This window comes from Hypomesus transpacificus, chromosome 10, assembly GCF_021917145.1.
Source record: "Hypomesus transpacificus isolate Combined female chromosome 10, fHypTra1, whole genome shotgun sequence".
In the NCBI taxonomy this organism is placed as follows: domain Eukaryota; kingdom Metazoa; phylum Chordata; class Actinopteri; order Osmeriformes; family Osmeridae; genus Hypomesus; species Hypomesus transpacificus.
In genome coordinates, this window is record NC_061069.1 from 1,653,840 (window position 1) to 1,677,122 (window position 23,283).

Genomic DNA, 23,283 nt, shown 5'->3' on the forward strand with positions numbered 1-23,283 from the left:
AAATATAAATCAAATTTGGATAAGGTTTATTTGGGCATTTTCAAAGTCTACATTTAGAGTCCTGCAAGCAGACAGCAAAGTGTTTGTTTATTTGTATTTTGTTTGTATGAAGCCACACATTGTTTCTCTGTGCATTATTTATGGAGTGAGATTTGGGACTTGGGAGATGTTGAAACATAATTGGTCAAAATGATAAAATAAAACATTAGCTGTAAACACAAGTGTGCACATATTGAAACAGTGGAAAACAATTATACTGTATTACTATTTAATTCTATTGAATTTAAACCTAAATGAACCCATACAATTAATGTTTTATCCATACCTTTCCTAAAAAATGGTGCCAATTTACGTTTCTGTAGCTCATCTTCCTCTAGGCCTATGTCGCTTGGCCAGGTTTCGCATAATGCTCCTCCGTTCCACCTAGTGGTCGTTTCTTCAACATCCATTTTCTTCAACAGGTTGTGACGAGAAATGACAAGGTTCTACATTCAGGCAAAACACACTGCTTCATACGATGCTCCAGCCCAGTCTAACCACTGGTTATTAGATGTTGGGATCTGCAGAAAGAGATGCTTATTCAGATAAAAGTGGCAGCCGAGGTAAATACATTACTAAAACAGTTTTTCTATTATTTTGACACTTTGTGTGATCAATGCCTTAAGATTGGAGTCACATTTGAAATGGACTTGGTTGCCCTGCTGTAATTGGCTATACATTTGTATTATACTATGCCCTAATCATCTTCTATTCTGTGCCAACTTAGGTCAAGAGTGGTTTATGTTAAGCTTTGCAAGAATGCTGTGTAGAGCCAACTTTTGTGTGTGTGTTTCAACAATAGGCTTTATAGTCTCAGACTGATAATGACGTAGCACTTGTGTTAGGTTACAAAGACTTACCTTTTTTGTACTAGCATTTTTCACTAAACAACCAAGTTTTCTCTCTCTCCTGTTCATGACCATGTTTTGATTTATTTTGATTTATAAGAAAAAACTTAATGCCTAATGATCCTAATATGCATTAAAATATGACCCCAAAGTTTGGTTGTAACTCCCATCATTATGTTTCAAATAATATGTTGTGTGCTTAAGGCAATAGGTCCTTTTCATTAACACTTTATGACAACTAGCTTCTAAAGCCATTTTTGATAAATGAACAGTTAATAAAATAAACACTGTAACAGAGTTTCAGATCAAACACAAAATCAAATGACTATGCAGTGTTAAAACCCTCCTGCAGACAAGACTCAGTGGTGTTTAATTTCCACATAACTACAGTAGGCCAGCAAAGACTTTTGTCGTTGTAATTAGCCGAGCCCAGTAACTACACACACTGTTTGTCGTCATATTTTCCTTGACTTTTTCCCAAGGGAGGGAGAAACAATGGTTTTTCTGTCCACAAACCATGTCCAGAGTAATCTCAACCTGGATTATGGTTGCGTTAGATTGACAAAGGAACCTTTGGCACTTGGACCAAAGAATGCCCTCGTCTCAGAGACTTCCAATGACTTCCCATGTTAAAGTAACATCATCGTAAACCTTGTGGGAAGTCTGAAACATTGAACATCTTTGATCTGGTTTGTGTTCCATGTTAGAAATGTAAATGAATACATTTGAAAAAAATACAAATCACCATGCTTTGTACAAAATCTGATGATCGTATCACATATGGCATTACTGTGTTGATGCTCACCTTAATTTCTAATTTGTGATATTACAACACATAGGCCAGACAAAGTTCTAATTCGTGTACTGCTCAGCGTAATAAATCCGTTTTCACAGAGGTTGGGAATTGTGTCAATCAGCTAAAGATATTGCTACAATGGGATTCTTGTTCATGGTGTGAGATGATTGGTTGGTGGAAAGGTTTAAGTTCCCTTAGGCAGTGACTCGGACCAGGCTACAAATATAAATACCCTGAACATATTCAGTGGTACAAGTCTCCCAGTTCTGAACTTATTGCAGGACACCAGCGTATGTTTGTGTGCCACCACAACAAGGAGGAACTATGGTCAGCCGGTAAATGCTTTTTCTCTTAATTACTGAATTATTCTTATCTGATTGGTTTGAGTGCTGAACTGGTTGTTTACAATGTGGCTGCAGATTCGAACACCCTGCGGGTAGCTATAAGAAGATCTTTGAGACATGCGAGGACCTGTCAGAGCCTGTCCCTGCGACAGTCACAGGTTTGTTGATACCCACCTATATTATATCATGTGAAGATTCATGCGTACGTCTCATAACACATGCATTTTACATTCAAAAAAGTTCTCTGAAAATAGTCAATGTACTACTGGACTGCTAAAGCTAGATGTGTGGTGTGTGCAGGTCGTATTCCTTCCTTTCTGAAAGGGAGCCTCCTACGCCTGGGCCCTGGCCTGTTTGAGGTGGCAGATGAGCCCTTCTACCACCTCTTTGATGGTCAAGCCTTGATGCACAAATTTGACTTCAAGAATGGGCAGGTCACCTACTTCCGCAAGTAAGCAGACACTTCATATGTTTGGACACTGTCCATCAGACAGTGACATGACATGTTGGTAGCGTGTTATGGAAACCACGATTAGATTTGTAAATCAAGCATGTTTTGTCTTCACTTGTTTTTATGGAATGACTCCACTGACTTACACAGCCGCTTATTCATAGCCTCTTATATATTACACAGTTATAACGCCTCCTTGTCTTGATCTTTCTCTTAGGTTTATAAAAACAGATGCCTACGTGAGGGCTATTACAGAGAAGCGTGTTGTGATCACTGAGTTTGGAACATTCGCTTATCCAGATCCCTGCAAAAACATTTTTTCCAGGTTTGTCACATGTTGGTCTTGTCATTTGGTGATTTTCTATTGTAATGGTCCACGGCACACTATATTTGCTCATTTAATCCTTTGAGTTCCAATTCTTAGCTGTCATTTTTTAAATGTATTTGATTAATTCTTGCATATGTGTGTTTTCTGCGTATGTGCAGGTTTTTCTCTTACTTCAAGGGTGTTGAAGTGACAGACAATTGCCTGGTGAACGTTTACCCCATTGGCGAAGATTACTATGCTGTCACTGAAACCAATTACATCACTAAAGTCAACACTGACACCTTGGAAACCCTGAAGAAGGTCATGTCCTATTAGCTAAAGAGAGTATTTATCTCATATTTCTTCACTCACTCGTCCAGATTAAATCTCCGTTCAACTGTCTTACATAAAGCTCTCTTTGTTGATGTTCTATCATGAGACGGAAGACTGAGAATGGAATTCATTGCATGCAAACTGAATGGATGCCCTTCCTGGATCACTTTATAACCTGCTGATGTTTTTGACATTTTTGGCATATCATAGAGGAACTGTTCATCTTTCAGTCGTCTGGCTAGCCTGTTCACTTGCCAATCTTCCCACCATACACAGGTGGACTTGTGTAACTATGTTAACATCAATGGAGTGACTGCCCACCCGCACATTGAGAAAGATGGAACAGTGTACAACATCGGCAACTGCATGGGCAAAGGAGCTTCACTGGCCTACAACATTGTCCGAATGCCCCCTACACAGCCAGGTAGGTTGTCCCTCAAACACGAAATATAGGGCGGAATTCTCTGGGACAACAAGGTCGCTAACTTGTACCCTGTGAATGTTTCCTCAGACAAGTCTGACTGCATTGAGAAGTCCAAGGTGGTGGTGCAGTTTCCAAGTGCTGAGAGGTTCAAGCCCTCCTATGTGCACAGGTACAGTTTGTGGCTCCTCGAGTTTCAAGTTAGCCATTAAAACAACAGGCACAGACACAATGACATTATTTGGTCCAGTTCCTCTTAAACCCCTAGAACCCTATCTATACAGGGTAATAAATAATCTAAACCTCAAATAATCATTCCTAACCCATATGAGCTACTATACCGTGCCAAATGACGTTGTGTCCTTGGGCAAGGCACTTCACCCTACTTGCCTCGGGGAAATGTCCCTGTACGTACTGTAAGTCGCTCTGGATAAGAGCGTCCGCTAAATGACTAAATGTCAAATGTAGAGCCTTCCTGTCCTGAGCGTGGTGTAACTGTACCACGCTGTGATGCCTCTGGTCAGGACGCAGTCAACGGTGGACGTTCACAAGAATCTGTGTGTCCCTCGATCGTCTGTTCATGGCTGCAGTGTTGAACATTATGTGTTTCTTTCAGCTTTGGCATGTCGGACAACTACTTTGTCTTTGTGGAGACCCCTGTGAAAATCAACCTGCTCAAGTTCCTAAGTGCCTGGAGCATCCGGGGTTCCAACTACATGGACTGCTTTGAGTCCAATGAGAGCCTTGGGGTAAGCACCATGGTTTCATGTGTAACCTGAGACCCAGCTATGCCTTGATTCTCCACCGTGGAGGACATTGGTTTCAGGTTAGCACACTTGGCATCCATCCATGCATGCCACTGCCTTCATTTCTGATCCCTCAAATAATCTAGTTGACTGCTGTGAATTGTTTTCCTTGCAACACATTTTCTTCACCTTAAACACTTCTGTGATGTTGAAAACCTACATCTGTAACAGTTGTTCTCTAGGTTTCAGTAGGGTGAAGTTGACAGTAGACAGATGGTGACATTACATATATGAATCCCTATAATAATGACATGGCATAACTATCATGTGATTTAATGTTACGCTGTTTAACGTTTGCAAAATCTCCCAGACATGGTTTCACATCGCTAAGAAAGACCCTGGAGAGTACATCGATCACAAGTTCAGGGGAGCCGCCATCAACGTCTTCCATCACATCAACACTTACGAGGACCAAGGCTTCGTCGTTTTTGACTTGTGCACTTGGAAAGGGTAAGTGGACGAAGTTTGCGACTTCCCATTGACTTTCATAAAATAAATATATAGATAAATAGCGTACATTGATTCGATTCACAACAACACAACCTTCCTTGGTTCCTGACGCTCTGCAGGTTCGAGTTTGTGTACAACTACCTGTGGCTGTCTAATCTGAGAGCCAATTGGGACGAGGTGAAGAAGGCGGCCATGATGGCACCTCAGCCTGAGGTGCGCAGATACGTCATCCCGCTGGACATCCACAAGGTAAGGCTGACACCTCAGGAACGGCGGCACCCGGGAATCATCCACCGACGACCACTGATGACGTTCTCCTCTTCCCGCACGTGCACTCTGGGGGTTGTTGACAGGAGGAGCAGGGGAAGAACCTCATCAGCCTGCCGTACACCACGGCCACAGCAGTGATGCGCTCTGATGGGACCATATGGCTGGAGCCTGAGGTTCTGTTTTCTGGGCCTCGCCAAGGTGAGAACACACGCACCGTCCCGGAAGCTCATCCACTTCCATACAATGAGCTGTGTTCCCATGAGTACCCGTTGCATTAGACGTGGCTCCAGTCTTTCATGATGGCAGACAGGTATTTGAGATTACTGTTGCTATGTCTTCTGGTAGCCTTTGAGTTCCCCCAGATCAACTATGGGAAGTATGGCGGAAAGAACTACTCCTATGCCTACGCACTGGGCCTCAACCACTTCATCCCTGACAGGGTAAGCTGCAGAAAGGGTGTGATCATGAACATGAGACGAGCCCTGCAAATCGATCGTCAGGCCTTGGTGACCTTAGGTTTTGCCTCCTTGTAGATCTGCAAGCTGAACGTGAAGACCAAGGAGACCTGGGTGTGGCAGGAGCCGGACTCTTACCCCTCCGAGCCCTTGTTCGTGCCCAACCCAGATGCTGTGGACGAGGATGACGGTGTGTATGCCATACTGCTGCTAGGGAAGGCTGCTGGACTGTCATGTGGATGTTGTGTGTGGATTTCTGACGCAAGGCCGCTACTGTTCTCACAGGTGTCCTGCTGACCATTGTCGTCGCCCCCGGCGCTGCCAAACCAGGTTACATGCTGATCCTCAATGCCAAGGACCTGTCAGAGATCGCCAGGGCAGAAGTGGAGTGCAGCATGCCTGTTACCTTCCACGGAATGTACAAACCATAGAAAAATGTACTGTGGAAGCGACAGGAAACCTGGCTGTTCTCAGGGTGAAAGTGTAGTCATTCCAGGGTAGTCAGAATACCAGGCTTGCACTCAGGATAGCTAAAACGAGCCGTAAAGAGTGCATTGATGCCAAAATGTGTTACTAGTTATGTTGTTTAAATGAAGCCTGCTTAAATGAAGGCTTTGGTTTGCACCCTTGTGATTTCTCAGTGACCCTACTGTGTTAAAACCAACAACAATGCTTCAATCACAACGCGAATGGCGTGCTATTGATGGAAATCAGTGCATGGGTTCACATGCTGTGCTCTTTAAGTACTGGAATAATAAAAACATTGAATCAACACAACACCCTTTTCATTGAAAGTTTTTGTTGTCCGTTATGCAGATGCAATCAAGATTTTAATAAATACTAATATAATTACATGCTTACTCATGGTGAATGAAACTTTTTTTTTAGATGGTCACGTAGATTTGTTTCACCATGGAAAATCTGATTATGTTTCCACTTGAATAAGGGGAGGCCTTGAGGCCGCTAGGAACGATGTTTTGCAATTAATTCCCTTCAGAAGATCATTTTTGGTCAAAGTTTCTCAATCATAATCTTGCTAAACAATCAGGTGACATATTAAGCTGATTACTTGGGCCAGCGGTTAATTACACGAACAAGAGAACAAACAAGCGTGTTGAAACTCATGAAACATTTCAGCAATGGCAATGACAGATCATCATAATTCCTTTAAAATCTGTATGTGCACTGTGTGGCCTTTGTCTTAAAGACTCTGCAAACACCATACCGACCCTTAACAGCAATTATTCTGCACTGTTAGTGGTCTGATCCAGGATATAAAGTTGACCAGATTCAGACTAACCTCTACTGAGCAACCAACGTTGCAACGTAGATGTGAGGTTTAGCTTATGGGAAAGTCAGATGGAAACTCCTTTTCATTGTCCTAAAGGGAAATGTTCATATGATTACTTGTGACATGCACATGTACACAAATAGGTATTTTGAAGGTTTATGTTTAAGTTTGTTCACATACTTTATTTATTACAAACATTAAAACAATGACAAGGATGACAGACGGGTGTGCTTTCTTGTTTATTGGTTTTCTTTACATGAGGGCTAGCTAGCCTCCCAAAAACAAAGATTACAGGAGATAACATTTATTTTTAGTATCCTGCAGAACTGAAATGAAGAGAAAAACACTCCAAACCAAAAAGGCTCATTCAAAAAGTGTGTCATCTCCTATCACACTTCACCAGAAACATCTCTCTCACTCTGAAACTGCCAAGGGACAGAGGTTTGCAAACACACACTCAACAGTGTACACTAATAGTGAAGGTTGTCCTCTTAGACACATAACACAATGGTATCACACAATCTAAGATAGCTACATAGAAAGAAGGGAAGAGGTACCACTACTAACATATGCAACACCTCAAATGGAAATAATTGCAGCATATTACAAAAAGGCAAACAAAGATGTAACTGTAGAGTGTCTTTCTAAGCATGCCAACAGAGTATTGATTCAAAGGGGGTTCTGCTTGTGAACAGATCCGAACCCGCTTCTCTGCATCCCAATTTGGGTGTTCTCCAACCTCTGTCCCTTTCCTACCATTCACACACGGCTTCAAAAAAACTAAACAAAACAAAGTCACACTATTGAATCACCCAACTTATAAGTCCAGGTGTTCAGGCTTACTTCAATGTGGTAGGTGACCAATGGTAGCACTGACAAAAGCATTGAGTGTTCTGTCATTTCTGCATTGCGGAAAAAAACAAGAAATCATACTGATAGTGCAAGGTTATAGTTTTATATATTAATATAATGTTTTCCGTTATTGTCCTATAAGTAAAGTGCAAATCTCTGGATCAGATAAATGTGTTTGCAAGCATTCCTAACTTTAGACTGATCCTCCTGACCATGCACAAATGAGCCCTTTACAATTGGTTGACAGCTATTCCACTCCACCCATGTTTAACTCACCAACAGTACACAGTGCTATAAAGCTCTTAAGTTTCTTTTCTGGTCATTTGGACTAGCATTAAGGGGTCCCATTATCGTCCGCCTAGCTCTAGCAGTGAAGCCATTGTGGTCTAACATAAAAACCTAATGAGGACAAAATGCTAAGCTAAATGTTTACATACATATACCTCCCATTTAGACACAATAAAGGATGGACATTGGGCGATTTCTGCAGTGTGCAAATATGTTTTGTTTTTGTTGTCGATTTTCAGGATATTAAGTTGTAATTTCTTTATACTGTACAACGATGTAAAACTAACACAGGATTTTCAGTCTGCTTACCTACATATCCACCATGTAAGCCTTTAGGGGTAAATTACCTTTGATGATGAGAATACACTTTGTCTTATTGATGTAATTTCTGAAAATTGACAGGACTTCCCTATTGCCAAATACAGAAGGTGGACAAGTATCTTATTTACACCTACTAATCATGTGATCACTAATCGTTATGGCTGACAGACAAAGAAAACCACTGAGACCTGCTCAAGCGGAACTGCATCCAAACACAAACTCCCACAACTCTTCATCAACACCAAGCTTATCCAGTCCTATTAACTTTCCAGAAAACACGCCCCCAACCATGAAGACACACAAACACACAAGTCCCACACATACATGCATGTATGACCTAAAGAGGCAACTGTCTTATCGAGACTTGACTTGGGCCGGCCATCCCTGCACCAGCCAGCACATGCTGTCGGATGGGGCCGGCATGTTCCGCATCACGAGTGTTAACAGAAGTCTCTCATCTAGTCAACGCCTCAACAACTTGCTGCTTCTCACACTGTACGCGTGAGGTGAGAGGGTGGAAGGAGCAGGCAAGGCTGTATGGATGTGTGTGTGTGTTTGACTGAAGCGTGTTTCTGAAGAAGTGTTTTCTGAAGGCGGCCCTTTAGGTCGTGGTGGCTGGGGAGAGGGTGGTGGGTTGGGGAGAGGGTGGTGGGTTGGGGGTGGGGGGGGAGGCTGACGCAGGTTCAGTTGGTCTCGTAGGTGGAGAGCAGGGCGGCGTCCACAGGCTCCATGCAGGAGGGGCAGGTGAAGGAGCGCATCAGCCAGTCGTCTATACAGTCCATGTGGTAGATGTGCATGCAGGGCAGGAACCGGATGGGGTCGCCGTACACAAAGTCCATCATACAGATCACACACCTGCAGAGAGGGGCAATGGTTAGAAATGACCAATTTTAGGATGAAGGTAACGGACCTGGCTCTCCACTCATCCCAGGAACGCTTACTCTCTGATCTTCTTTTCCGAGCCGTCGCGCCCGCCGTCGTACACACCCCTGGGGAGGTGCTGGATGAGGCCGATTCGCTGGGCGATACGAACCTGCTCCTCTTCTGTCAGCTGGGTGGCCAACCGGGCCTGGCTGGGGGTGGGGTGATACATGGGCATGTGGGCCTGCTCCTGGAGCACAAGTACAGAGGGATGTCAGCTACAACACAGCAGTATACAAACCCATAGGCAAGAACAGTAAACACTTGGGAGTGGCAACATCATGAGAGATAGAGTAACTTTGGTCTACATAGCATTCATTCCATTGCAAACCAACTGCAGAAAAAATGTAATGCAGGCATTTTGGCCAGTTCTAAGGAAAAAGCATATATAGATTAAATGGATCTGTTGACTAGAAGTATAAGAATAGTTTAAAAGAATGCTCTGTCTGGACATTCTTAGCAAGCCTGTTTGTAACACATTTGTGAGGCTGAAAAGCAGTTTGGCCACAAAAAGTGCTGAGCATGTTTTGTCTTTGTGTGGATATAGACCTATTGTTGAAGGTTGACGAAGACCTATATGTTCTTTGCAAATGTCAACGTAAAACTGGAAAACATTTTTTTAACACAACTAACCTACCTTTATAATATAGCTAGTTAAGCCATGAGAGTTAGGCCTGGGTCACAGGCATGGAACTTAAACATTACATCTATTTATCTATTTTCATATACTTTAGTCTATCAAAACTTTAGTAATTTTATTGTAAATGTAATTCAACCATTTTAAAACCGACATTATTAAAAACTATTCCGCCCAGTAAACGTAGTTATAGTACTACTTCAACGTTATTTTAAGTCTAACCTGATAAGGTGGAGGTGGTTCCATGTCTGGGTCTGTCCCGTCACCATAACTTGCTCTGTCTGACTGGGATTCGTGAAGCAAAGAAATATCGTCCGACGTCGGCGATTTGAGACAATTGCCCATATCCTCTTCTTATTAGCCCTTTTATTTCTGCTCAGCTACCTGGCTAGAACTAGCTACTACAGATCAATAGCTTGTTAAACTTGCCGTTGTCCGTTTAGCTACCTGGCTACGATACAACGCTCTCCTTTTTCAAATTAAATGACAATGGTTATTATTGTTTAACAACCTACTAAGCTATCCGATACATGTTATAACGAATATAACCGAGCACTAGCGTCCGAACATCTAGCGATTCCTAGCTATTCAACAACATTATTACGATCATAGCATCTGAAAACAAAGGACCCTGGTGCTAACTAGACTAGCTACAGCTAGCTGGTTGCTACTTTTTCACTTGCTAGCGACTTCCTACAAGACTAGTGTCAGTCATTCCTCGGTTTACGACTTCGAATAGAAATCGCCCACCTAACAGCAACAAGCCTTACAAAGTGATGTTTATGCAAGCAAAGGTCATGGTCTCAGTTGTCTATTGTCAAATAAGGATTTAATCATGTTCTCTTTTTCAACCCAGGAGTCAGGACAGCTATCTGTCCATTGGATATGACGTAAGGGTTTTAATGTTGTTGTGCTTTGTCAGGGGAGAGTTGGTTCTGCCAGAGCCCGTCTACGGAGAGCCTATCCACTCCCTTGTAAGCCCCATTGTTCCGAATTTGGTTGCAGTTCCACCAGGGTTCCACTGGGCGTGATCGCCGGCATGAGGCAATGAGTGCAAAATGAATGGGAGTCTATGGAGCTAGACGGCTAAATTTGCCTCTTTCGCCTGATTGTCGTTGAGGAATCAGATTTGATTGTAGTTTTTGAGAGTTCAACATGGATTATAGGTCAAAAGTTTAATGAACGAGTACTTAAGTCCTTTTGATTTCTTACAGGGTGAGTCGTTGTTGCCCATAACACGCTAGCATTCTGCTAATGAATGCTGATTGCATTACGTCATTGACATTGTAAAAGGCTTTTTAGAACAAAAAAGCGAAACAAACACCCAGAAGTGTGTTTTTTCTTTGCCTCCCCTTTCAAATGCAACATTCAAACTACTATACAAAAAATGATATCCTGAGAAAAGTGGATTTGGAGGGGTATAGATAGACCTCCATTCATTCTGCACTCACTGGTGAGCGCCCACATATGGAACCAGAGTGGAACTGCAACCAGTTCAGAACCCGGAAGTTTCCCGAGACTGACAGTTCTCCCCATATTAGACATTCTCTGGTTCTGCGCTTCCATTGGACGGCTGCATGAGACGTCACACCAACAAAACGTGTACCAGTGTGTGAATCTCAAAATACTGTATGTCCACAGTATAGTACGTAGAAGTCTGCAAGACGGCCATACCTATTGGTCATTGTTCACGTTTTATGTATGAGTTCATAATGTTTCAAAACAACTTCCCAAGAACAGTGTATCTGCTTTTGAAGAAGATGCAAAAGCAATATCCTTTAATCTACAGACCCTTCAATCAAAACCTCATGGTCACTCAATGCTCCTACCCTATAGCAGCCTTACATTTTGCTAGTCTAATATCCTTTTCCACCAGCAAGCAGTTATTTGTAAAATGGAAATAATCATTGCCAAGCCATTTGTGCTATTCAAATATAACAGTAAAAAATTAAATAAAAATACAACAGGCTAGTTTGTATCCACCTTACAAGGTGCAACACCTCGAAAGCAAAAGCCGCAGGGTGTACCTACCATTAAAGTAAGCATCAACAGTTAAACAAATTACTGGTCCTGCATTGAATGACCTCTTGTGTGTTTTACCTGTTTTTTTTTATGTTGATCGATCCAGTGCAGTAAATTATTATTGTTGGCTACTGGCTTGGAAACATGATGTTAGAAAAGATTGTAGACACGTAATTATTTACTTGTTTTCAAAAGAAAAAATATATTTGTTTGGTCAATTAAAATAACCTCAAATTGATCCAAAATACATTTACATTTAGCAGACGCTCTTATCCAGAGCGACTTACAGTAAGTACAGGGACATTCCCCCCGAGGCAAGTAGGGTGAAGTGCCTTGCCCAAGGACACAGCGTCATTTGGCTCGGCGGGGAATTGATCCGGCAACCTTCTGATTACTAGCCCGACTCCCTCACCGCTCAGCCATCTGACTCCCTCACCGCTCAGCCATCTGACTCCCTTGTTACATACAGTGTAGACATTATAGGTTGTGAAGCACCATTGTAGCTGGAAACAGCAGACCTTTAATGGAATATCTACATAGGTGTACAGAGGCCCATTATCAGTTCATCATTTTAAAAGGCCAATCGATCATAGAAAAACTCTTTCCAATTATGGTAGCACAGTTGATAACAGTTGTGCTAATTAAGCAACAATAAAACTGGCATGCTTTCGATGAGTTAAGTGTCTGGACTATCAGCAATTGTGGGTAAAATTCCAAGTTCAAAATATCCAGAACCTTTCTTCTGAACCTTGCCAGTCTATTCTGTCACGGCTTACAAGGAAAGTGGATCCAAACACAAGAGAATGCAGGCAGACAGTTGGAAGAGAAGGTCTGGAGGGCGACTGGGAGGCAGGGCCGGAGGACGGGTTTGCTCAAGGGGTTGACGACATAGGCTGGGCAGCCCTGTGGACACAGGAAGCTGGCCACTGTAAATGCTGGAAACTCTGGAGGCAGGATCACAGGGGAGGCTGCAGACTCTGGAGGCAGGATCACAGGGGAGGCTGCAGACTCTGGAGGCATGTTCACAGGGGAGGCTGCAGACTCTGGAGGCAGAATCACAGGGGGAGGCTGCAGACTCTGGAGGCATGTTCACAGGGGAGGCTGCAGACTCTGGAGGCAGGGTCACAGGGGAGGCTGCAGACTCTGGAGGCAGGGTCACAGGGGAGGCTGCAGACTGGAGGCAGGATCACAGGGGAGGCTACAGACTCTGGAGGCAGGGTCATAGGGGAGGCTGCAGACTCTGGACGCAGGATCACAGGGGAGGCTGCAGACTCTGGAGGCAGAATCACGGGGAGGCTGCAGACTCTGGAGGCAGGATCACAGGGGAGGCTGCAGACTCTGGAGGCAGGATCACAGGGGAGGCTACAGACTCTGGATGCAGGAGAAACTCTTACACACACATATTTATACATACACACATATAGGCCGGGGATATTGGGCCAACTGACAAAAAAGCATGCCCTTGTGTCATACTAAAATATACCTAAAATATAATATATCATATTTAGAACTAGTACATTTTGAGCAAGAAAAAGGAGATGATACGAACTGAACAAATATGAAATATATATGAATTTATAGTCCTTACATGGAGTTTGTAAGTTTACAGATATAATTTCATGTTTACCTTTCATGTTTTATAGATTACTTTTCTTACATCTAAAGGCAATGACTTTTCTGAATGTTTGATTAAGTACTTTGCTGGTGTTCCACAACTTATTGAGTTAATTAATTGAATGGAAGTGGCAAACCTTGATAACAAATTGTGTGTTCTAATGATGCATGAAGCACAAGGATGTGACACAATCCACTTTTGACCTTGCATCTGACAGTGATGGTTACTGCATTTCCTTAATAAAGTCAAGAATTGTTAAGGTCCACCCCCCTTTCCTTTCCTATAACTAACGAGCAATACAAATAAAAAGAAATATATAACAATCTTCTAATGACAACTGAATGAAAATCACTATAAAAATGTTGCATGAGATTTTTTTTAATTCATATATACAACTATTATACACATATAAACCAAACAACTATTTGCATTCCATGAACATTTGATTCAATTAGTGTTTTTGGTTAAGTGAGTTTCACAATTACCCTTTACAGGCAAATAAAACATTTACAACCTTTAAGTAACATTCCATACACCCCTCTATTCCTTTTAAAGCAGGTGAGTTTAAGTGTGTTTTCTCTACATCTTATAGCATATTTGTACTGTACATTATTAGTAAACCATCTCAACACGTAAATTAATGTGTTGTGTTAAAACATCTTTCTACAGTCTCTGTGTGTTTTAATTCATACAGTATATTCACATTGTGGAAAGAAAATGCAAGGTAAACATTTGCAGATGGAATTATCCAGAATGAAACAGGCTAAATCAAAAGGAGGGAAAAAACATACATCTACATTGCACAATATGCTTTATGAAATAATTGTGCAATGTTGCGGAATATAAAATGGTAATTAAGCTGTACCATATTCTCTAAAGATAATAACTAATGGGCATTGGGAAATAGCCAAAAATAAAACCAGAAACAAGAAAAGTCCAAGGAACAAAAAGAAATGTGCTTGCTCATGTCACTTGATCAACAATGCTCCTAAGCCAGTTTCTGTTATTTGTTCCGGTGTAGCCCAGCTGAAAAATCACAGTTTGGTTCTTTGTGAAGGATGCATACTGCTATAGAAGCCAATTACGTAATTTTGTGAAGGTGTCGGGGGTGATTGATTGACTGCTTGGTGAAAAACAAGCATAGAAACCATTTATTGCTGACAATAGAGTCTAAAGGGACAAGAAATATGTCAAACTGATGACAAAAATGTCAGTAACTGACAGTTTTTGAAACATTTCGGTATTCACAGCATTTTTGCAAATCTGTTCCTGCTTTGGCCAATTCCCTTTGTGATTAAATGTCAACAAATGACAAAAACCAAGGGGCAGGCCGAGGCAGAAACACACAGAACTGTTCTTCCAACAGGTTTCTGCTCCAAACAAGCTTTACAAATAGTATTAAACAGTTAACCAACATAATAGATCCTTTATATGTTGCCAGTTAAACTGGTATGAAACTCCTTCTATATGGCCACATATATCTTTCAGGTAATTGTATGACAAATCACATGTATTTACAAAACCATGGCTTTAAAAGTTATTGTTTCTCATTATTTTGCACATAGTAACAAATTCACACACTCCACACACACACTGTTAAGAGCAACACTGAATCAATGTTAGAGAAACACCTTCAGAAATGGCAATTCCTATTGACATGAACCACATTTCTATCCTTTCATTTCATATTTTTTTTTACTGTATATCAAAGGCTATTCAAGGTTTTTATTATGACTATTTATACAGAGTAGTTATCAAATAAATAGTCCTTCACTGTGTGAATTTCAATATGATTCCACTTTCAAGGGGTGAAAACCATAGTTTTGTTTGCATTAATAATGACAGTGTCCCTCCTCAGCATCCCAGTAGAAGGCTTGTCCCTAGCAGCTTCTTCATGCCCCCTCCTCTTCCTAGCACCTGTCATCCTCCTCCGTGTCGCTGAGGGGGCCTGTGACAGAGACCGTTTGTGCCAGCCGTTTCCGGAAGTGTCCGTTGGGGACCTGCCAGCCGGTCCGCGAGCGCGGGTGGGCCGAGCTGACGGTGTTGGCGCGTCCCAAACTGTGGGCCACGGCCGCCTCAAAGGTGAGGGTCTCCATGTGGCCGGAGGGGTCGGGGCTGTGGTCGTCCTCCTGCATGGCCAAGTAGGGCTCCGATGGATAGCGACGAGGGGGAGAGCGCCGGAAGCCTGCCCCACTCTGTCCCTTCCCTGAGGCCCTGTCTCCGTGCCCCCAGGACGGCTCCCCGCGCCTCTGGGTCTCTGGGCTGCCGAGCTCGTCTTGGCCCATGGAGGGGTGCGTGCGACACACCAGAGGGGAGTAGGAGACGTGCGGGTGGGAGCGCGTGGGCGTCTGGGACAGAGGCCGCCGGCCACTAGGGGTGCTAGACTCAGACGTGGAGGGTACCGGGCTGTCTGAACTGTTGCCCTACACACACACACAAACACACACACACACAGACACAAGTTAAAAGAGCTCAAACCGTCGAATGACGCCAATTTCGGTCACATATGACAGCGAGTCAATTCTCGATTTAGGTTGCCGTCTCATGGTACACCCTCTGGTACCTGTTTGTCCAGAGGGTGTGTCCGCTCCACGCTGGAAGAGAGGGACGGCTGCTGACTTCTTTCCTCCGAGTTGCAGCGGGACGCGTCCGGGGAAAGGAGGTGACGGCGCTCCTTGGAGCGCCCGCGCTCCTTGTCCCTGCCCCCCTGCTGCCAGTGGTCCGAGCGCGAGACTACACAGGGGGGGGGGGGGGGGGGGGGGGGGGGGAGCAGGGGAGTGTGAGAGTCATATATCATTCCATGAGGTCAAATACAAATAAAAAAAACCTGCAGCGTCGCGAGTTCTGTTATGACTCGTGTCCGGGGATCGTTTGGGGCTGTCCGGGGACAACTGACCTGCAGCCTTGTAGCTCTTGTGGCGCGGTCGGTACAGCCTCTCAGGGCTGCTCTTCTCCTCGTCCTGCCACAGGCCGTTCACCCGCTGGTCAGCGATGGTCGATAAGGAGCGCTTCAAAGAGCCCCCAGACATATCCTTCTGTACCACACACACACACACGCACACAGACAAACATACGCACACATACAATACGGAGGGAGAGACAGCCAAAGGCCACAGAACACAGGAGGAACAATGGTTTTAGGACTCTGTATGAGTTCTGCATACTTAGATCCATGCAGCATTTCAATCCTCACATGGAGGCTCCCTGTTGCAGGGGAAACCACTGACCAATTCTATCCATCCCCATGCTCAGCTTGCTCATGTTTGGAGACCAAAACCTAAATGTCAGGTCGAACGGTAACCTGACCCCAAACATCGTCTTCAAGCCACTAACAATGGAAAACAAAAAGCCCCCCGAACGACCCCTCGACAGGCATCCAAACACCGAGACACAAAAAAAACCCTTTCTGATTTCCCTCCGAGGGACCCCCAGAGTTCAGTCCCGGTCCTGGTCCCACACTCATGCACATCCGGGGCGCGGGGGCCAGAGTCGGCTGGGTCCCTGGAGGTGTGTGTGCGTGTTCAGAGGGGCAGTACCTGTGGGTCTACAGCCAGGCGGGGCATGGAGGAGGCTCGCACACACAGGCCCCTACCCAAAGGGAGCTCCAGTGGGCCCCAAGTCAACCCACTGCACCCCCCCACCTAGGTGAGCACACACAGAGGGAAGACATGGGACACGTCAGGCTGGTCCGTATGTGGGGCGCTCTCTGTTTCTCGGTTCCCAGGAAAGGGTTTACAGCTGGGGCGTGGTCGAGAGGGCGAGAAGAGAAGCTCGCTACGGGTGTATTACGTATCCCATATATGTATATTCTCCAGAGACAACCTACGGGTGCATGGAGGAACAGTGGGCCATTCAGTAAGAAGCCATTCCAGCCAGAGAGAGACAGAACCGACGACAACAAGCCGGCTGAACCCAGGTGGAAATGGGTTTAGGGGGAAGCAGCAACCGATGGTGAGACGGTATACAAGAGAGAGACTGGACACAGGAACAGCAGAGCAACAGCAACAGAAGCGCATCGCTACATCAATATAGGGGTAAGGAACGACACAGGGGCCTCTGGGATCCATAGGCATGCACCTGGCCATCAGCACGAGCCAAACAAATCGGCCTGCCTCCAAGCCAGTCACAATACTCCATGGCAGAAGTTGAAAACAGTGGAAGACAAACACCAATATCTGAAGTGAAACTTGACAGATCCCTGGGTAAACACTGCAGGCCAGTTCAACCAGAGAGCACGGTCAGCACAGCAATTTGGCCGCACTTCCGAATGTCGCTGGGTTAACGTTGCACGGGACAAAAATAATACAAGAATGTCGTTTTTTGGAAAAGCACTGGAACAGAAAGTCAACATCAGCACCCTAAACAGACGTTAGACCCAGTCTAGGTGCATATTATCAAGGCGTTGCTTCAAGAGAATCTCTCGAAAGATGACAGTGTTGAAGCAAGGTTTCGGCATGGAGGTTGTCATCTTATCACGTTGCTAGATAAGTCACTCATTCACATGACTGAGTAGCTCGACTCTCTTCTACGGCTGCCTCGTTTGTTTGTTGGTTAAGTCTTGTACTAGTTGTCCCAGTGTGTGAGGTGGTCGAGACGATGGGATGTGTGTCGTGTTTGGGTCTAGTCTGGGCGCCTCACCCCCGAGAGCTCCTGGCTGGTGTCCAGGTCTGGAGTTAGAGGCTTCATGCAGAGTAGCTCCTGGGGGGAGATGGGACTCAGGGCCACAAAGCCTCCCCTGGTTCTGCAGAGGAACAGGAGACTTAGAGGAAGACCCAAACAAGTACTCACGCTATAGGGTACAAATGTGCCTGCGCTCACACGCACACACACACGCTGTTGTGTAAACCCCAGACACACACACACACACAGAGGGTGAACTCACAGTGCCGACCCAGCGCTGTGGGGCATGAGCGACAGGGGCTGGGTGTTGGACAGGATGTCCTCTGGGAGGGTGGAGGCATCCAGACTTTTGAACATCAGACTGCTTTTCTGCAGAGACCAGGCAACACAATATTCGGCCTTTCTCCTAACCCTGACCGCCCCCCACTCGAGAGACACAATCTTCTCCAAAAATGACAGATGATGTGTGTGTGTGTGACGTAGCTGACCTGCGCTTCCACTTGCTGTCTCAGCTTCTTGGCTTTGTTTTGCTTGAAGTAGTCCATGATCATCATGGAGGCATATATCTTCCCAACGGTCATGTCAGTGTCTGGAAGAGAAATGGACCGCACAAAGACACAGGCACACACAACAGTCTGGTCAATGCCTGCGTCTCTGGTCGAGACTTCCTGCTGGGTCAGCGATGTGCTGCAGACCTTTATTGATGGGCACCAGCAGGTCCAGCGTCTTCTGAGACAGATATGGCCAGATGACACTGATCTCCTTCTGCAGCTCAGTGTCCAGGGCTATGCGGTCCTCCCCTCCTGAACACACACAACCATACACTATTCTGTAGTCCTAGAATCCTATTACTTGTGATATACTGTTCATGATAGGAACTACAACTCCCACAAAGCGGAAGGGTATTTCCTCGCGTGGTTGAAACGACACCTGACCTCTCGCGATTTTGATCTCCAGGGCAGTGCGGATGAGCGACATGAGCGTGGAGGTGAAGTGGACGGACATGTCCTCGTCCACTGGCATGTTCATCAACACCAGCCTCTACAGAGAGAGAAAGGGAGAGAGAGACCACAAAAGAGAAAGGGTCAACGTGAGGAGATGCAGACGGTCACCTTGACAGTAGCTCCAACACGTGGATGGGGTTCTGCCTCACCTTGTAGGCCACCTTGGCAGGACACTTCTTCCCCAGGCCCAGTGGGGGGGACATGTGTGTGAGCATCTCATACATGGCTGTGTAGTGGATACGGCCACTGAGACAGCACAGCAGGAGAAGGAGAGAAGTTAAAGTGTGTGTGTGTTTGAGTGTTTGTGTGTGTGTTTGTGTGTGTTTGTGTGTTTTTGAGTGTATATTTGAGAGTGAGTGTGTGTGTGTGTGTGTGTGTTTGAGTGTTTGTGTGTGTGTGTGTGTGTATTTGAGTTTATATTTGAGAGTGTGTGTGTGTGTGTTTGAGTGTGTGTGTGCACAGTGGTTCCTTCACCAGGCAGCTCGGTCAAACTCTCCCCAGATGCGGACAAACTCATCCAGGTGATGAGGGCCAAGGATGGAGGAGTCTCTGGTCAGGTACTCAAAGTTATCCATGATGACAGCCACAAACAGATTCAGCATCTGCACAAACAGCACACAATTGGAAAGAGTCTAAACAGTTAATGTAAATTGTTCTGCAAATGTATCTGCAAATATATCCAGTGTTGTAATTGAGAGAATGTTGTTGCACTCTGTCTCGTAAAACAGCCTGTTCCTTGGCATTAACCACTGTAACTGTTAAAACTGTTCACTTATTCACATACTATTTGCACTATTTATAACTTCAGTCAGTTTGGATAAACATGCCTGCTAAATGAAAACGTCTAAATGTGTTTGTGTGATTGTGTGGATCTATGTGATTGTGTGTGTGAGCGTGTCTCTCACCAGGAAGGAGCTGAAGAAGATGAAGGAGACAAAGTAACAGTAGGCAAACTCAGTGCCACAGCCCCCCTCGTGGTCTGGAGACATGGTGAGGGGGGCCAGGGAGGGGTCTGGCTCGCACTCCTGCCCCCCCAGACACGACAACATGATCTCCTGCCAAGACTCCCCTGTCGCACTCCTGTCAATTACACAGCCAATCAATCAATCAACTGATCAATCAATCAATCAGCAGATGAAAGGTAAAGCAATTCCCAACTCCCTTCTGCGTCAACTTGGCCCCTCTGTGCGTGTGTTACAGCCTTTTTCTTACACAGAATATAAAAGCATGACGCTTTTTGACCGGAATCTTCTGAACCTGACCTGATTGGCCAGCGACGGTGATTCACTGCTGCCCTACCTAAACAGCAGCATCAGAGCACCGGAGAAGGTCTTGAAGTTGTTGTGTTGGTTGATGTGGCTCTCGTCATTGAGCTTGATGTTTCCAAACACCTTGAGCAGGGTCAGAGGAGAGCAGCGTACAGTGAGGTAGCTAGGTCACCCCTTGCACATCTGGAACGCCCACGCGTTTCTCAACGTTCACAGTCAATTTACTGACAACATCTACCTGCTGATTGGGTCTACCACAGACTATGGGGTTTCTTTTATCGTTCTGTACAATCTGTCCCAAAGCGGGTTGTTTGGTAGAGATATATGTTTTCTCTCTTCTGATCTGGTTTTGACTGTACCTGCATTCCAATGATGGCGTATATGAAGAAGAGCATGGCTATGAGCAGGCAGACATAAGGGAGAGCCTGGAGAGCAGAAGGAACACACAGCTGATTGGGACGAAAAGCAAACGTTTCTTCTCATAAAAACATCTCTGACAACAACCAAAGACTTCAATACAGAACACTGCCCTCTGCTGGAGATACGACAACATAGGAAAGCCTGCACCAGTTGACCGTTGGTCGTTTTCCTTCACATTCAGGGTTTGTTTTTAGTTTTTGTGAACTGAGCGCATGAACCCGTCTGACCTTGAAGGATTGCACAAAGGTCCATAGAAGGATGCGGATGGTGTAGCCTTGCCTCAGCAGCTTGATGAGCCTGGCTGCTCGGAACAGCTTCAGGAAACTCATGTTGAACGTGTTGACAGACTTGATGCAGCGCAGATCACGGGAGATGGAGAGAGGAGGGAGGAAGAAATGGTATGAGAGAAAGACGGAGGGAGAGAATGAGAAAGTGGGTTATCAAGGTAGAGATATGCTACATTTGATTAAAATCATGGGAATTTATACATCATTTATATTATATACATTTCTGTAAATATTATTTGCATTCAAAACCCCTTAGGGATAACATTACCTCAGTGATACAACATCTCACCTGCAAATCCACAACTATCTCCGTAATGCTGCCCAGCACCGTGATGAAGTCAAATATATTCCAGGTGTCTCGAAAGTAGTTCTGTAGGAAAGCACGTAAACAAGAGTCGACCATGAAAACTCCCTATCGATCGACTGACCTCACCTGACGGTTCAAATCCTGACAATTGTTCTGCTGCTTACAACGAATCCAAAAGCCATGATCTTCAGGATGCACTCCAGGGAGAAGAGCACAGTGAAGGCTGTGTTGAGATGTTTCAGGACGGCATCGTAGGCCGCCGGGGCCGAGTGATACTGGACAGGAGCACGACAACACGGCAGGGTTAGGACTGGGAACCACGGCACCTTGGAGCTCTGACATCACACAGCTCTGACCTCACACAGCTCTGACATCACAGACTGGATGCTGATTTATCAGACTACCTTCATCATGAGGACCACAGTGTTGAGGGCGATCATGACCAGCACGGTGTTCTCGAAGGATGGCGACACCACAAAGTGCCAGAGCCGGTACTGGAAGGTCTGCCGGTTCTGCGGCATGTAGCGGGTCAGGGGCTTGGCGCTGATGGCAAAGTCAATGCATGCCCTCTGAGGTGAGGGGCAGGGGGGAGGGACAGGGGTGAAAATCAAACCATCCGTCAATCAGCGCAGCTTCAAATGTCAAATCAGTCTATAGCGGAAGGAAAGGAACCGAGACGCTCCGACGGCCCCTTACCTCGTTCTTCTCCAGGCTGCACTCCTGGATCATCTTGTCCCCCTGCTCCTGGAAGGTGATGATGATGAGGGCCACGAAGATGTTGACGAAGAAGAAGGGGAACACCACAAAGTACACCACGTAGAAGACCGACATCTCCATCCTGTTCCCCCGGCTCGGACCCCGATCCTCCTCCGTCACGTCTACCGAGTGCTGCAGGACCCTGGGGGAGGGAGGGAGGGAGGGAGGGGAGGGGAGGGAGGGAAGGGAGGGGGGGAGGTAGGGAGGGGGGGAGGGAGGGAGGGGGGGGGGGGGAAGGTGGCGACACAGGGAAGGAGAGAGTGCGAGGACGGCGGGGAAAGAGACAACAAGCAAACATGTCACACAACATCGAAGGAGAAAAACCCAAACCTCTGAAATCACCGCTTGGGCTCGAGAAATACAAGAAGACGTGGCTGGTCCGTGTCAGTGAGGAGAGGGGAGGGGCGCGAGGGGACTCACTGAGGCCAGCCTTCTCCAGTGGACACGGTGAAGAGCGTGAGCAGGGCCCAGCACACGCTGTCATAGTGGAACTCATGTCTCTTCCACTCCCTCCTCTTCACCTCCTTCTTGTCTCGGCTGTAGTCGATGTAGTATCCTCTGTAGGGACCAGAGAGGGCCCAAGGCAACCAATCATTCCATTCACAACGTTTTAATTCAACCTCCCTTTATGTGGTGCTAGCTCCAAAATAGTATGGCATTTTAATATGGGAGGAATTAGGTTAGCGTGGAGGACCATTGATGGGATACAGGTCATCTAAGCTTTGTGGGTTTATGAGTGGATGTTACAGTGCACCGAAATAGATTTTGAGTGACAGAATATGAGAGTGTGTGAAGTGCATGTTTGTTCCGGAATGTGTGGGTTAAGGTAAGTGGTGAGAAGTAGGGGGCTTTTGTATATATATATAAATATATAGTTGTGTGTGTTAATGTGTGTACATGAATGTGTGAGTGTGTGCGCCTGTGTATACGTGTGTGTGTGTGTGTGAGACAGAAAGAGAGAAAGTGTTTGTGCGGTGGACAGCCACTCACTGGCACTCCTTCTCGGTGTTCATGGAGCCGTCGTTGCAGTAGAAGAACTTCCCCTTGAAGAGCTGCACAGCGATGACAGCGAAGATGAACATGAACAGCTGGTAGACGATGAGGATGTTCAGCACGTTCTTCAGGGAGGTGACCACACAGTCAAACACAGCCTG

General features: G+C 45.4%; 3 protein-coding genes across 3 annotated transcripts in view; 1 reads left to right on the plus strand and 2 right to left on the minus strand.

Annotated features, from left to right (window-relative positions):
• Positions 1-1,916: 1,916 nt before the first annotated feature.
• Positions 1,917-6,295, plus strand: rpe65a (retinoid isomerohydrolase RPE65 a). Its single transcript, XM_047027810.1, has 14 exons — positions 1,917-2,018; positions 2,103-2,185; positions 2,328-2,478; positions 2,696-2,803; positions 2,965-3,106; positions 3,395-3,542; positions 3,630-3,711; positions 4,156-4,288; positions 4,656-4,795; positions 4,915-5,044; positions 5,149-5,263; positions 5,411-5,505; positions 5,599-5,710; positions 5,806-6,295. Exons 1-14 carry the CDS (start codon positions 2,008-2,010, stop codon positions 5,949-5,951), a joined length of 1,596 nt encoding a protein of 531 aa, XP_046883766.1. The 5' UTR covers positions 1,917-2,007; the 3' UTR covers positions 5,952-6,295.
• A 740-nt stretch (positions 6,296-7,035) lies between these two features.
• On the minus strand, positions 7,036-10,719 carry rnf11b (ring finger protein 11b). The gene is made up of 3 exons (XM_047028290.1): positions 10,053-10,719; positions 9,214-9,383; positions 7,036-9,127 (listed from the first exon to the last, which is right to left on the minus strand). Exons 1-3 carry the CDS (start codon positions 10,173-10,175, stop codon positions 8,956-8,958), a joined length of 465 nt encoding a protein of 154 aa, XP_046884246.1. The 5' UTR covers positions 10,176-10,719; the 3' UTR covers positions 7,036-8,955.
• Positions 10,720-13,887: 3,168 nt separating this feature from the next.
• The window catches only part of LOC124473002 (voltage-dependent R-type calcium channel subunit alpha-1E-like), a 28,933-nt gene continuing 19,537 nt past the window's right edge, over positions 13,888-23,283 (minus strand). The window contains exons 26-45 of the mRNA XM_047028215.1: positions 23,120-23,280; positions 22,550-22,687; positions 22,070-22,271; positions 21,778-21,942; positions 21,538-21,648; positions 21,356-21,436; positions 21,007-21,126; positions 20,719-20,784; positions 20,391-20,482; positions 19,997-20,171; positions 19,566-19,693; positions 19,241-19,337; positions 19,023-19,128; positions 18,783-18,890; positions 18,576-18,676; positions 18,350-18,456; positions 18,106-18,208; positions 16,364-16,502; positions 16,031-16,200; positions 13,888-15,890 (exon numbers count right to left, since the gene is read on the minus strand). Of these exons, the coding sequence (XP_046884171.1) occupies positions 15,378-15,890; positions 16,031-16,200; positions 16,364-16,502; positions 18,106-18,208; positions 18,350-18,456; positions 18,576-18,676; positions 18,783-18,890; positions 19,023-19,128; positions 19,241-19,337; positions 19,566-19,693; positions 19,997-20,171; positions 20,391-20,482; positions 20,719-20,784; positions 21,007-21,126; positions 21,356-21,436; positions 21,538-21,648; positions 21,778-21,942; positions 22,070-22,271; positions 22,550-22,687; positions 23,120-23,280 (2,883 nt within the window). The 3' untranslated portion in view covers positions 13,888-15,377. The remainder of the gene's footprint in view (positions 15,891-16,030; positions 16,201-16,363; positions 16,503-18,105; positions 18,209-18,349; positions 18,457-18,575; positions 18,677-18,782; positions 18,891-19,022; positions 19,129-19,240; positions 19,338-19,565; positions 19,694-19,996; positions 20,172-20,390; positions 20,483-20,718; positions 20,785-21,006; positions 21,127-21,355; positions 21,437-21,537; positions 21,649-21,777; positions 21,943-22,069; positions 22,272-22,549; positions 22,688-23,119; positions 23,281-23,283) is intronic.

What these genes read in the sequence shown, in the direction of transcription:
- rpe65a (XM_047027810.1), top strand. An exon ending in TGTCCCTGCGACAGTCACAG is followed by an intron (nt 2,186 to 2,327) that starts GTTTGTTGATAC and finishes TGGTGTGTGCAG; the next exon opens with GTCGTATTCCTTCCTTTCTG. An exon ending in AGTCCAATGAGAGCCTTGGG is followed by an intron (nt 4,289 to 4,655) that starts GTAAGCACCATG and finishes AAAATCTCCCAG; the next exon opens with ACATGGTTTCACATCGCTAA.
- rnf11b (XM_047028290.1), bottom strand. Translation starts at nt 10,175, where the DNA reads ATGGGCAATTGTCTCAAATCGCCGACGTCGGACGATATTTCTTTGCTT. An exon ending in AACCACCTCCACCTTATCAG is followed by an intron (nt 9,384 to 10,052) that starts GTTAGACTTAAA and finishes CTTGTGCTCCAG; the next exon opens with GAGCAGGCCCACATGCCCAT. An exon ending in TCGGAAAAGAAGATCAGAGA is followed by an intron (nt 9,128 to 9,213) that starts GTAAGCGTTCCT and finishes CCCTCTCTGCAG; the next exon opens with GTGTGTGATCTGTATGATGG.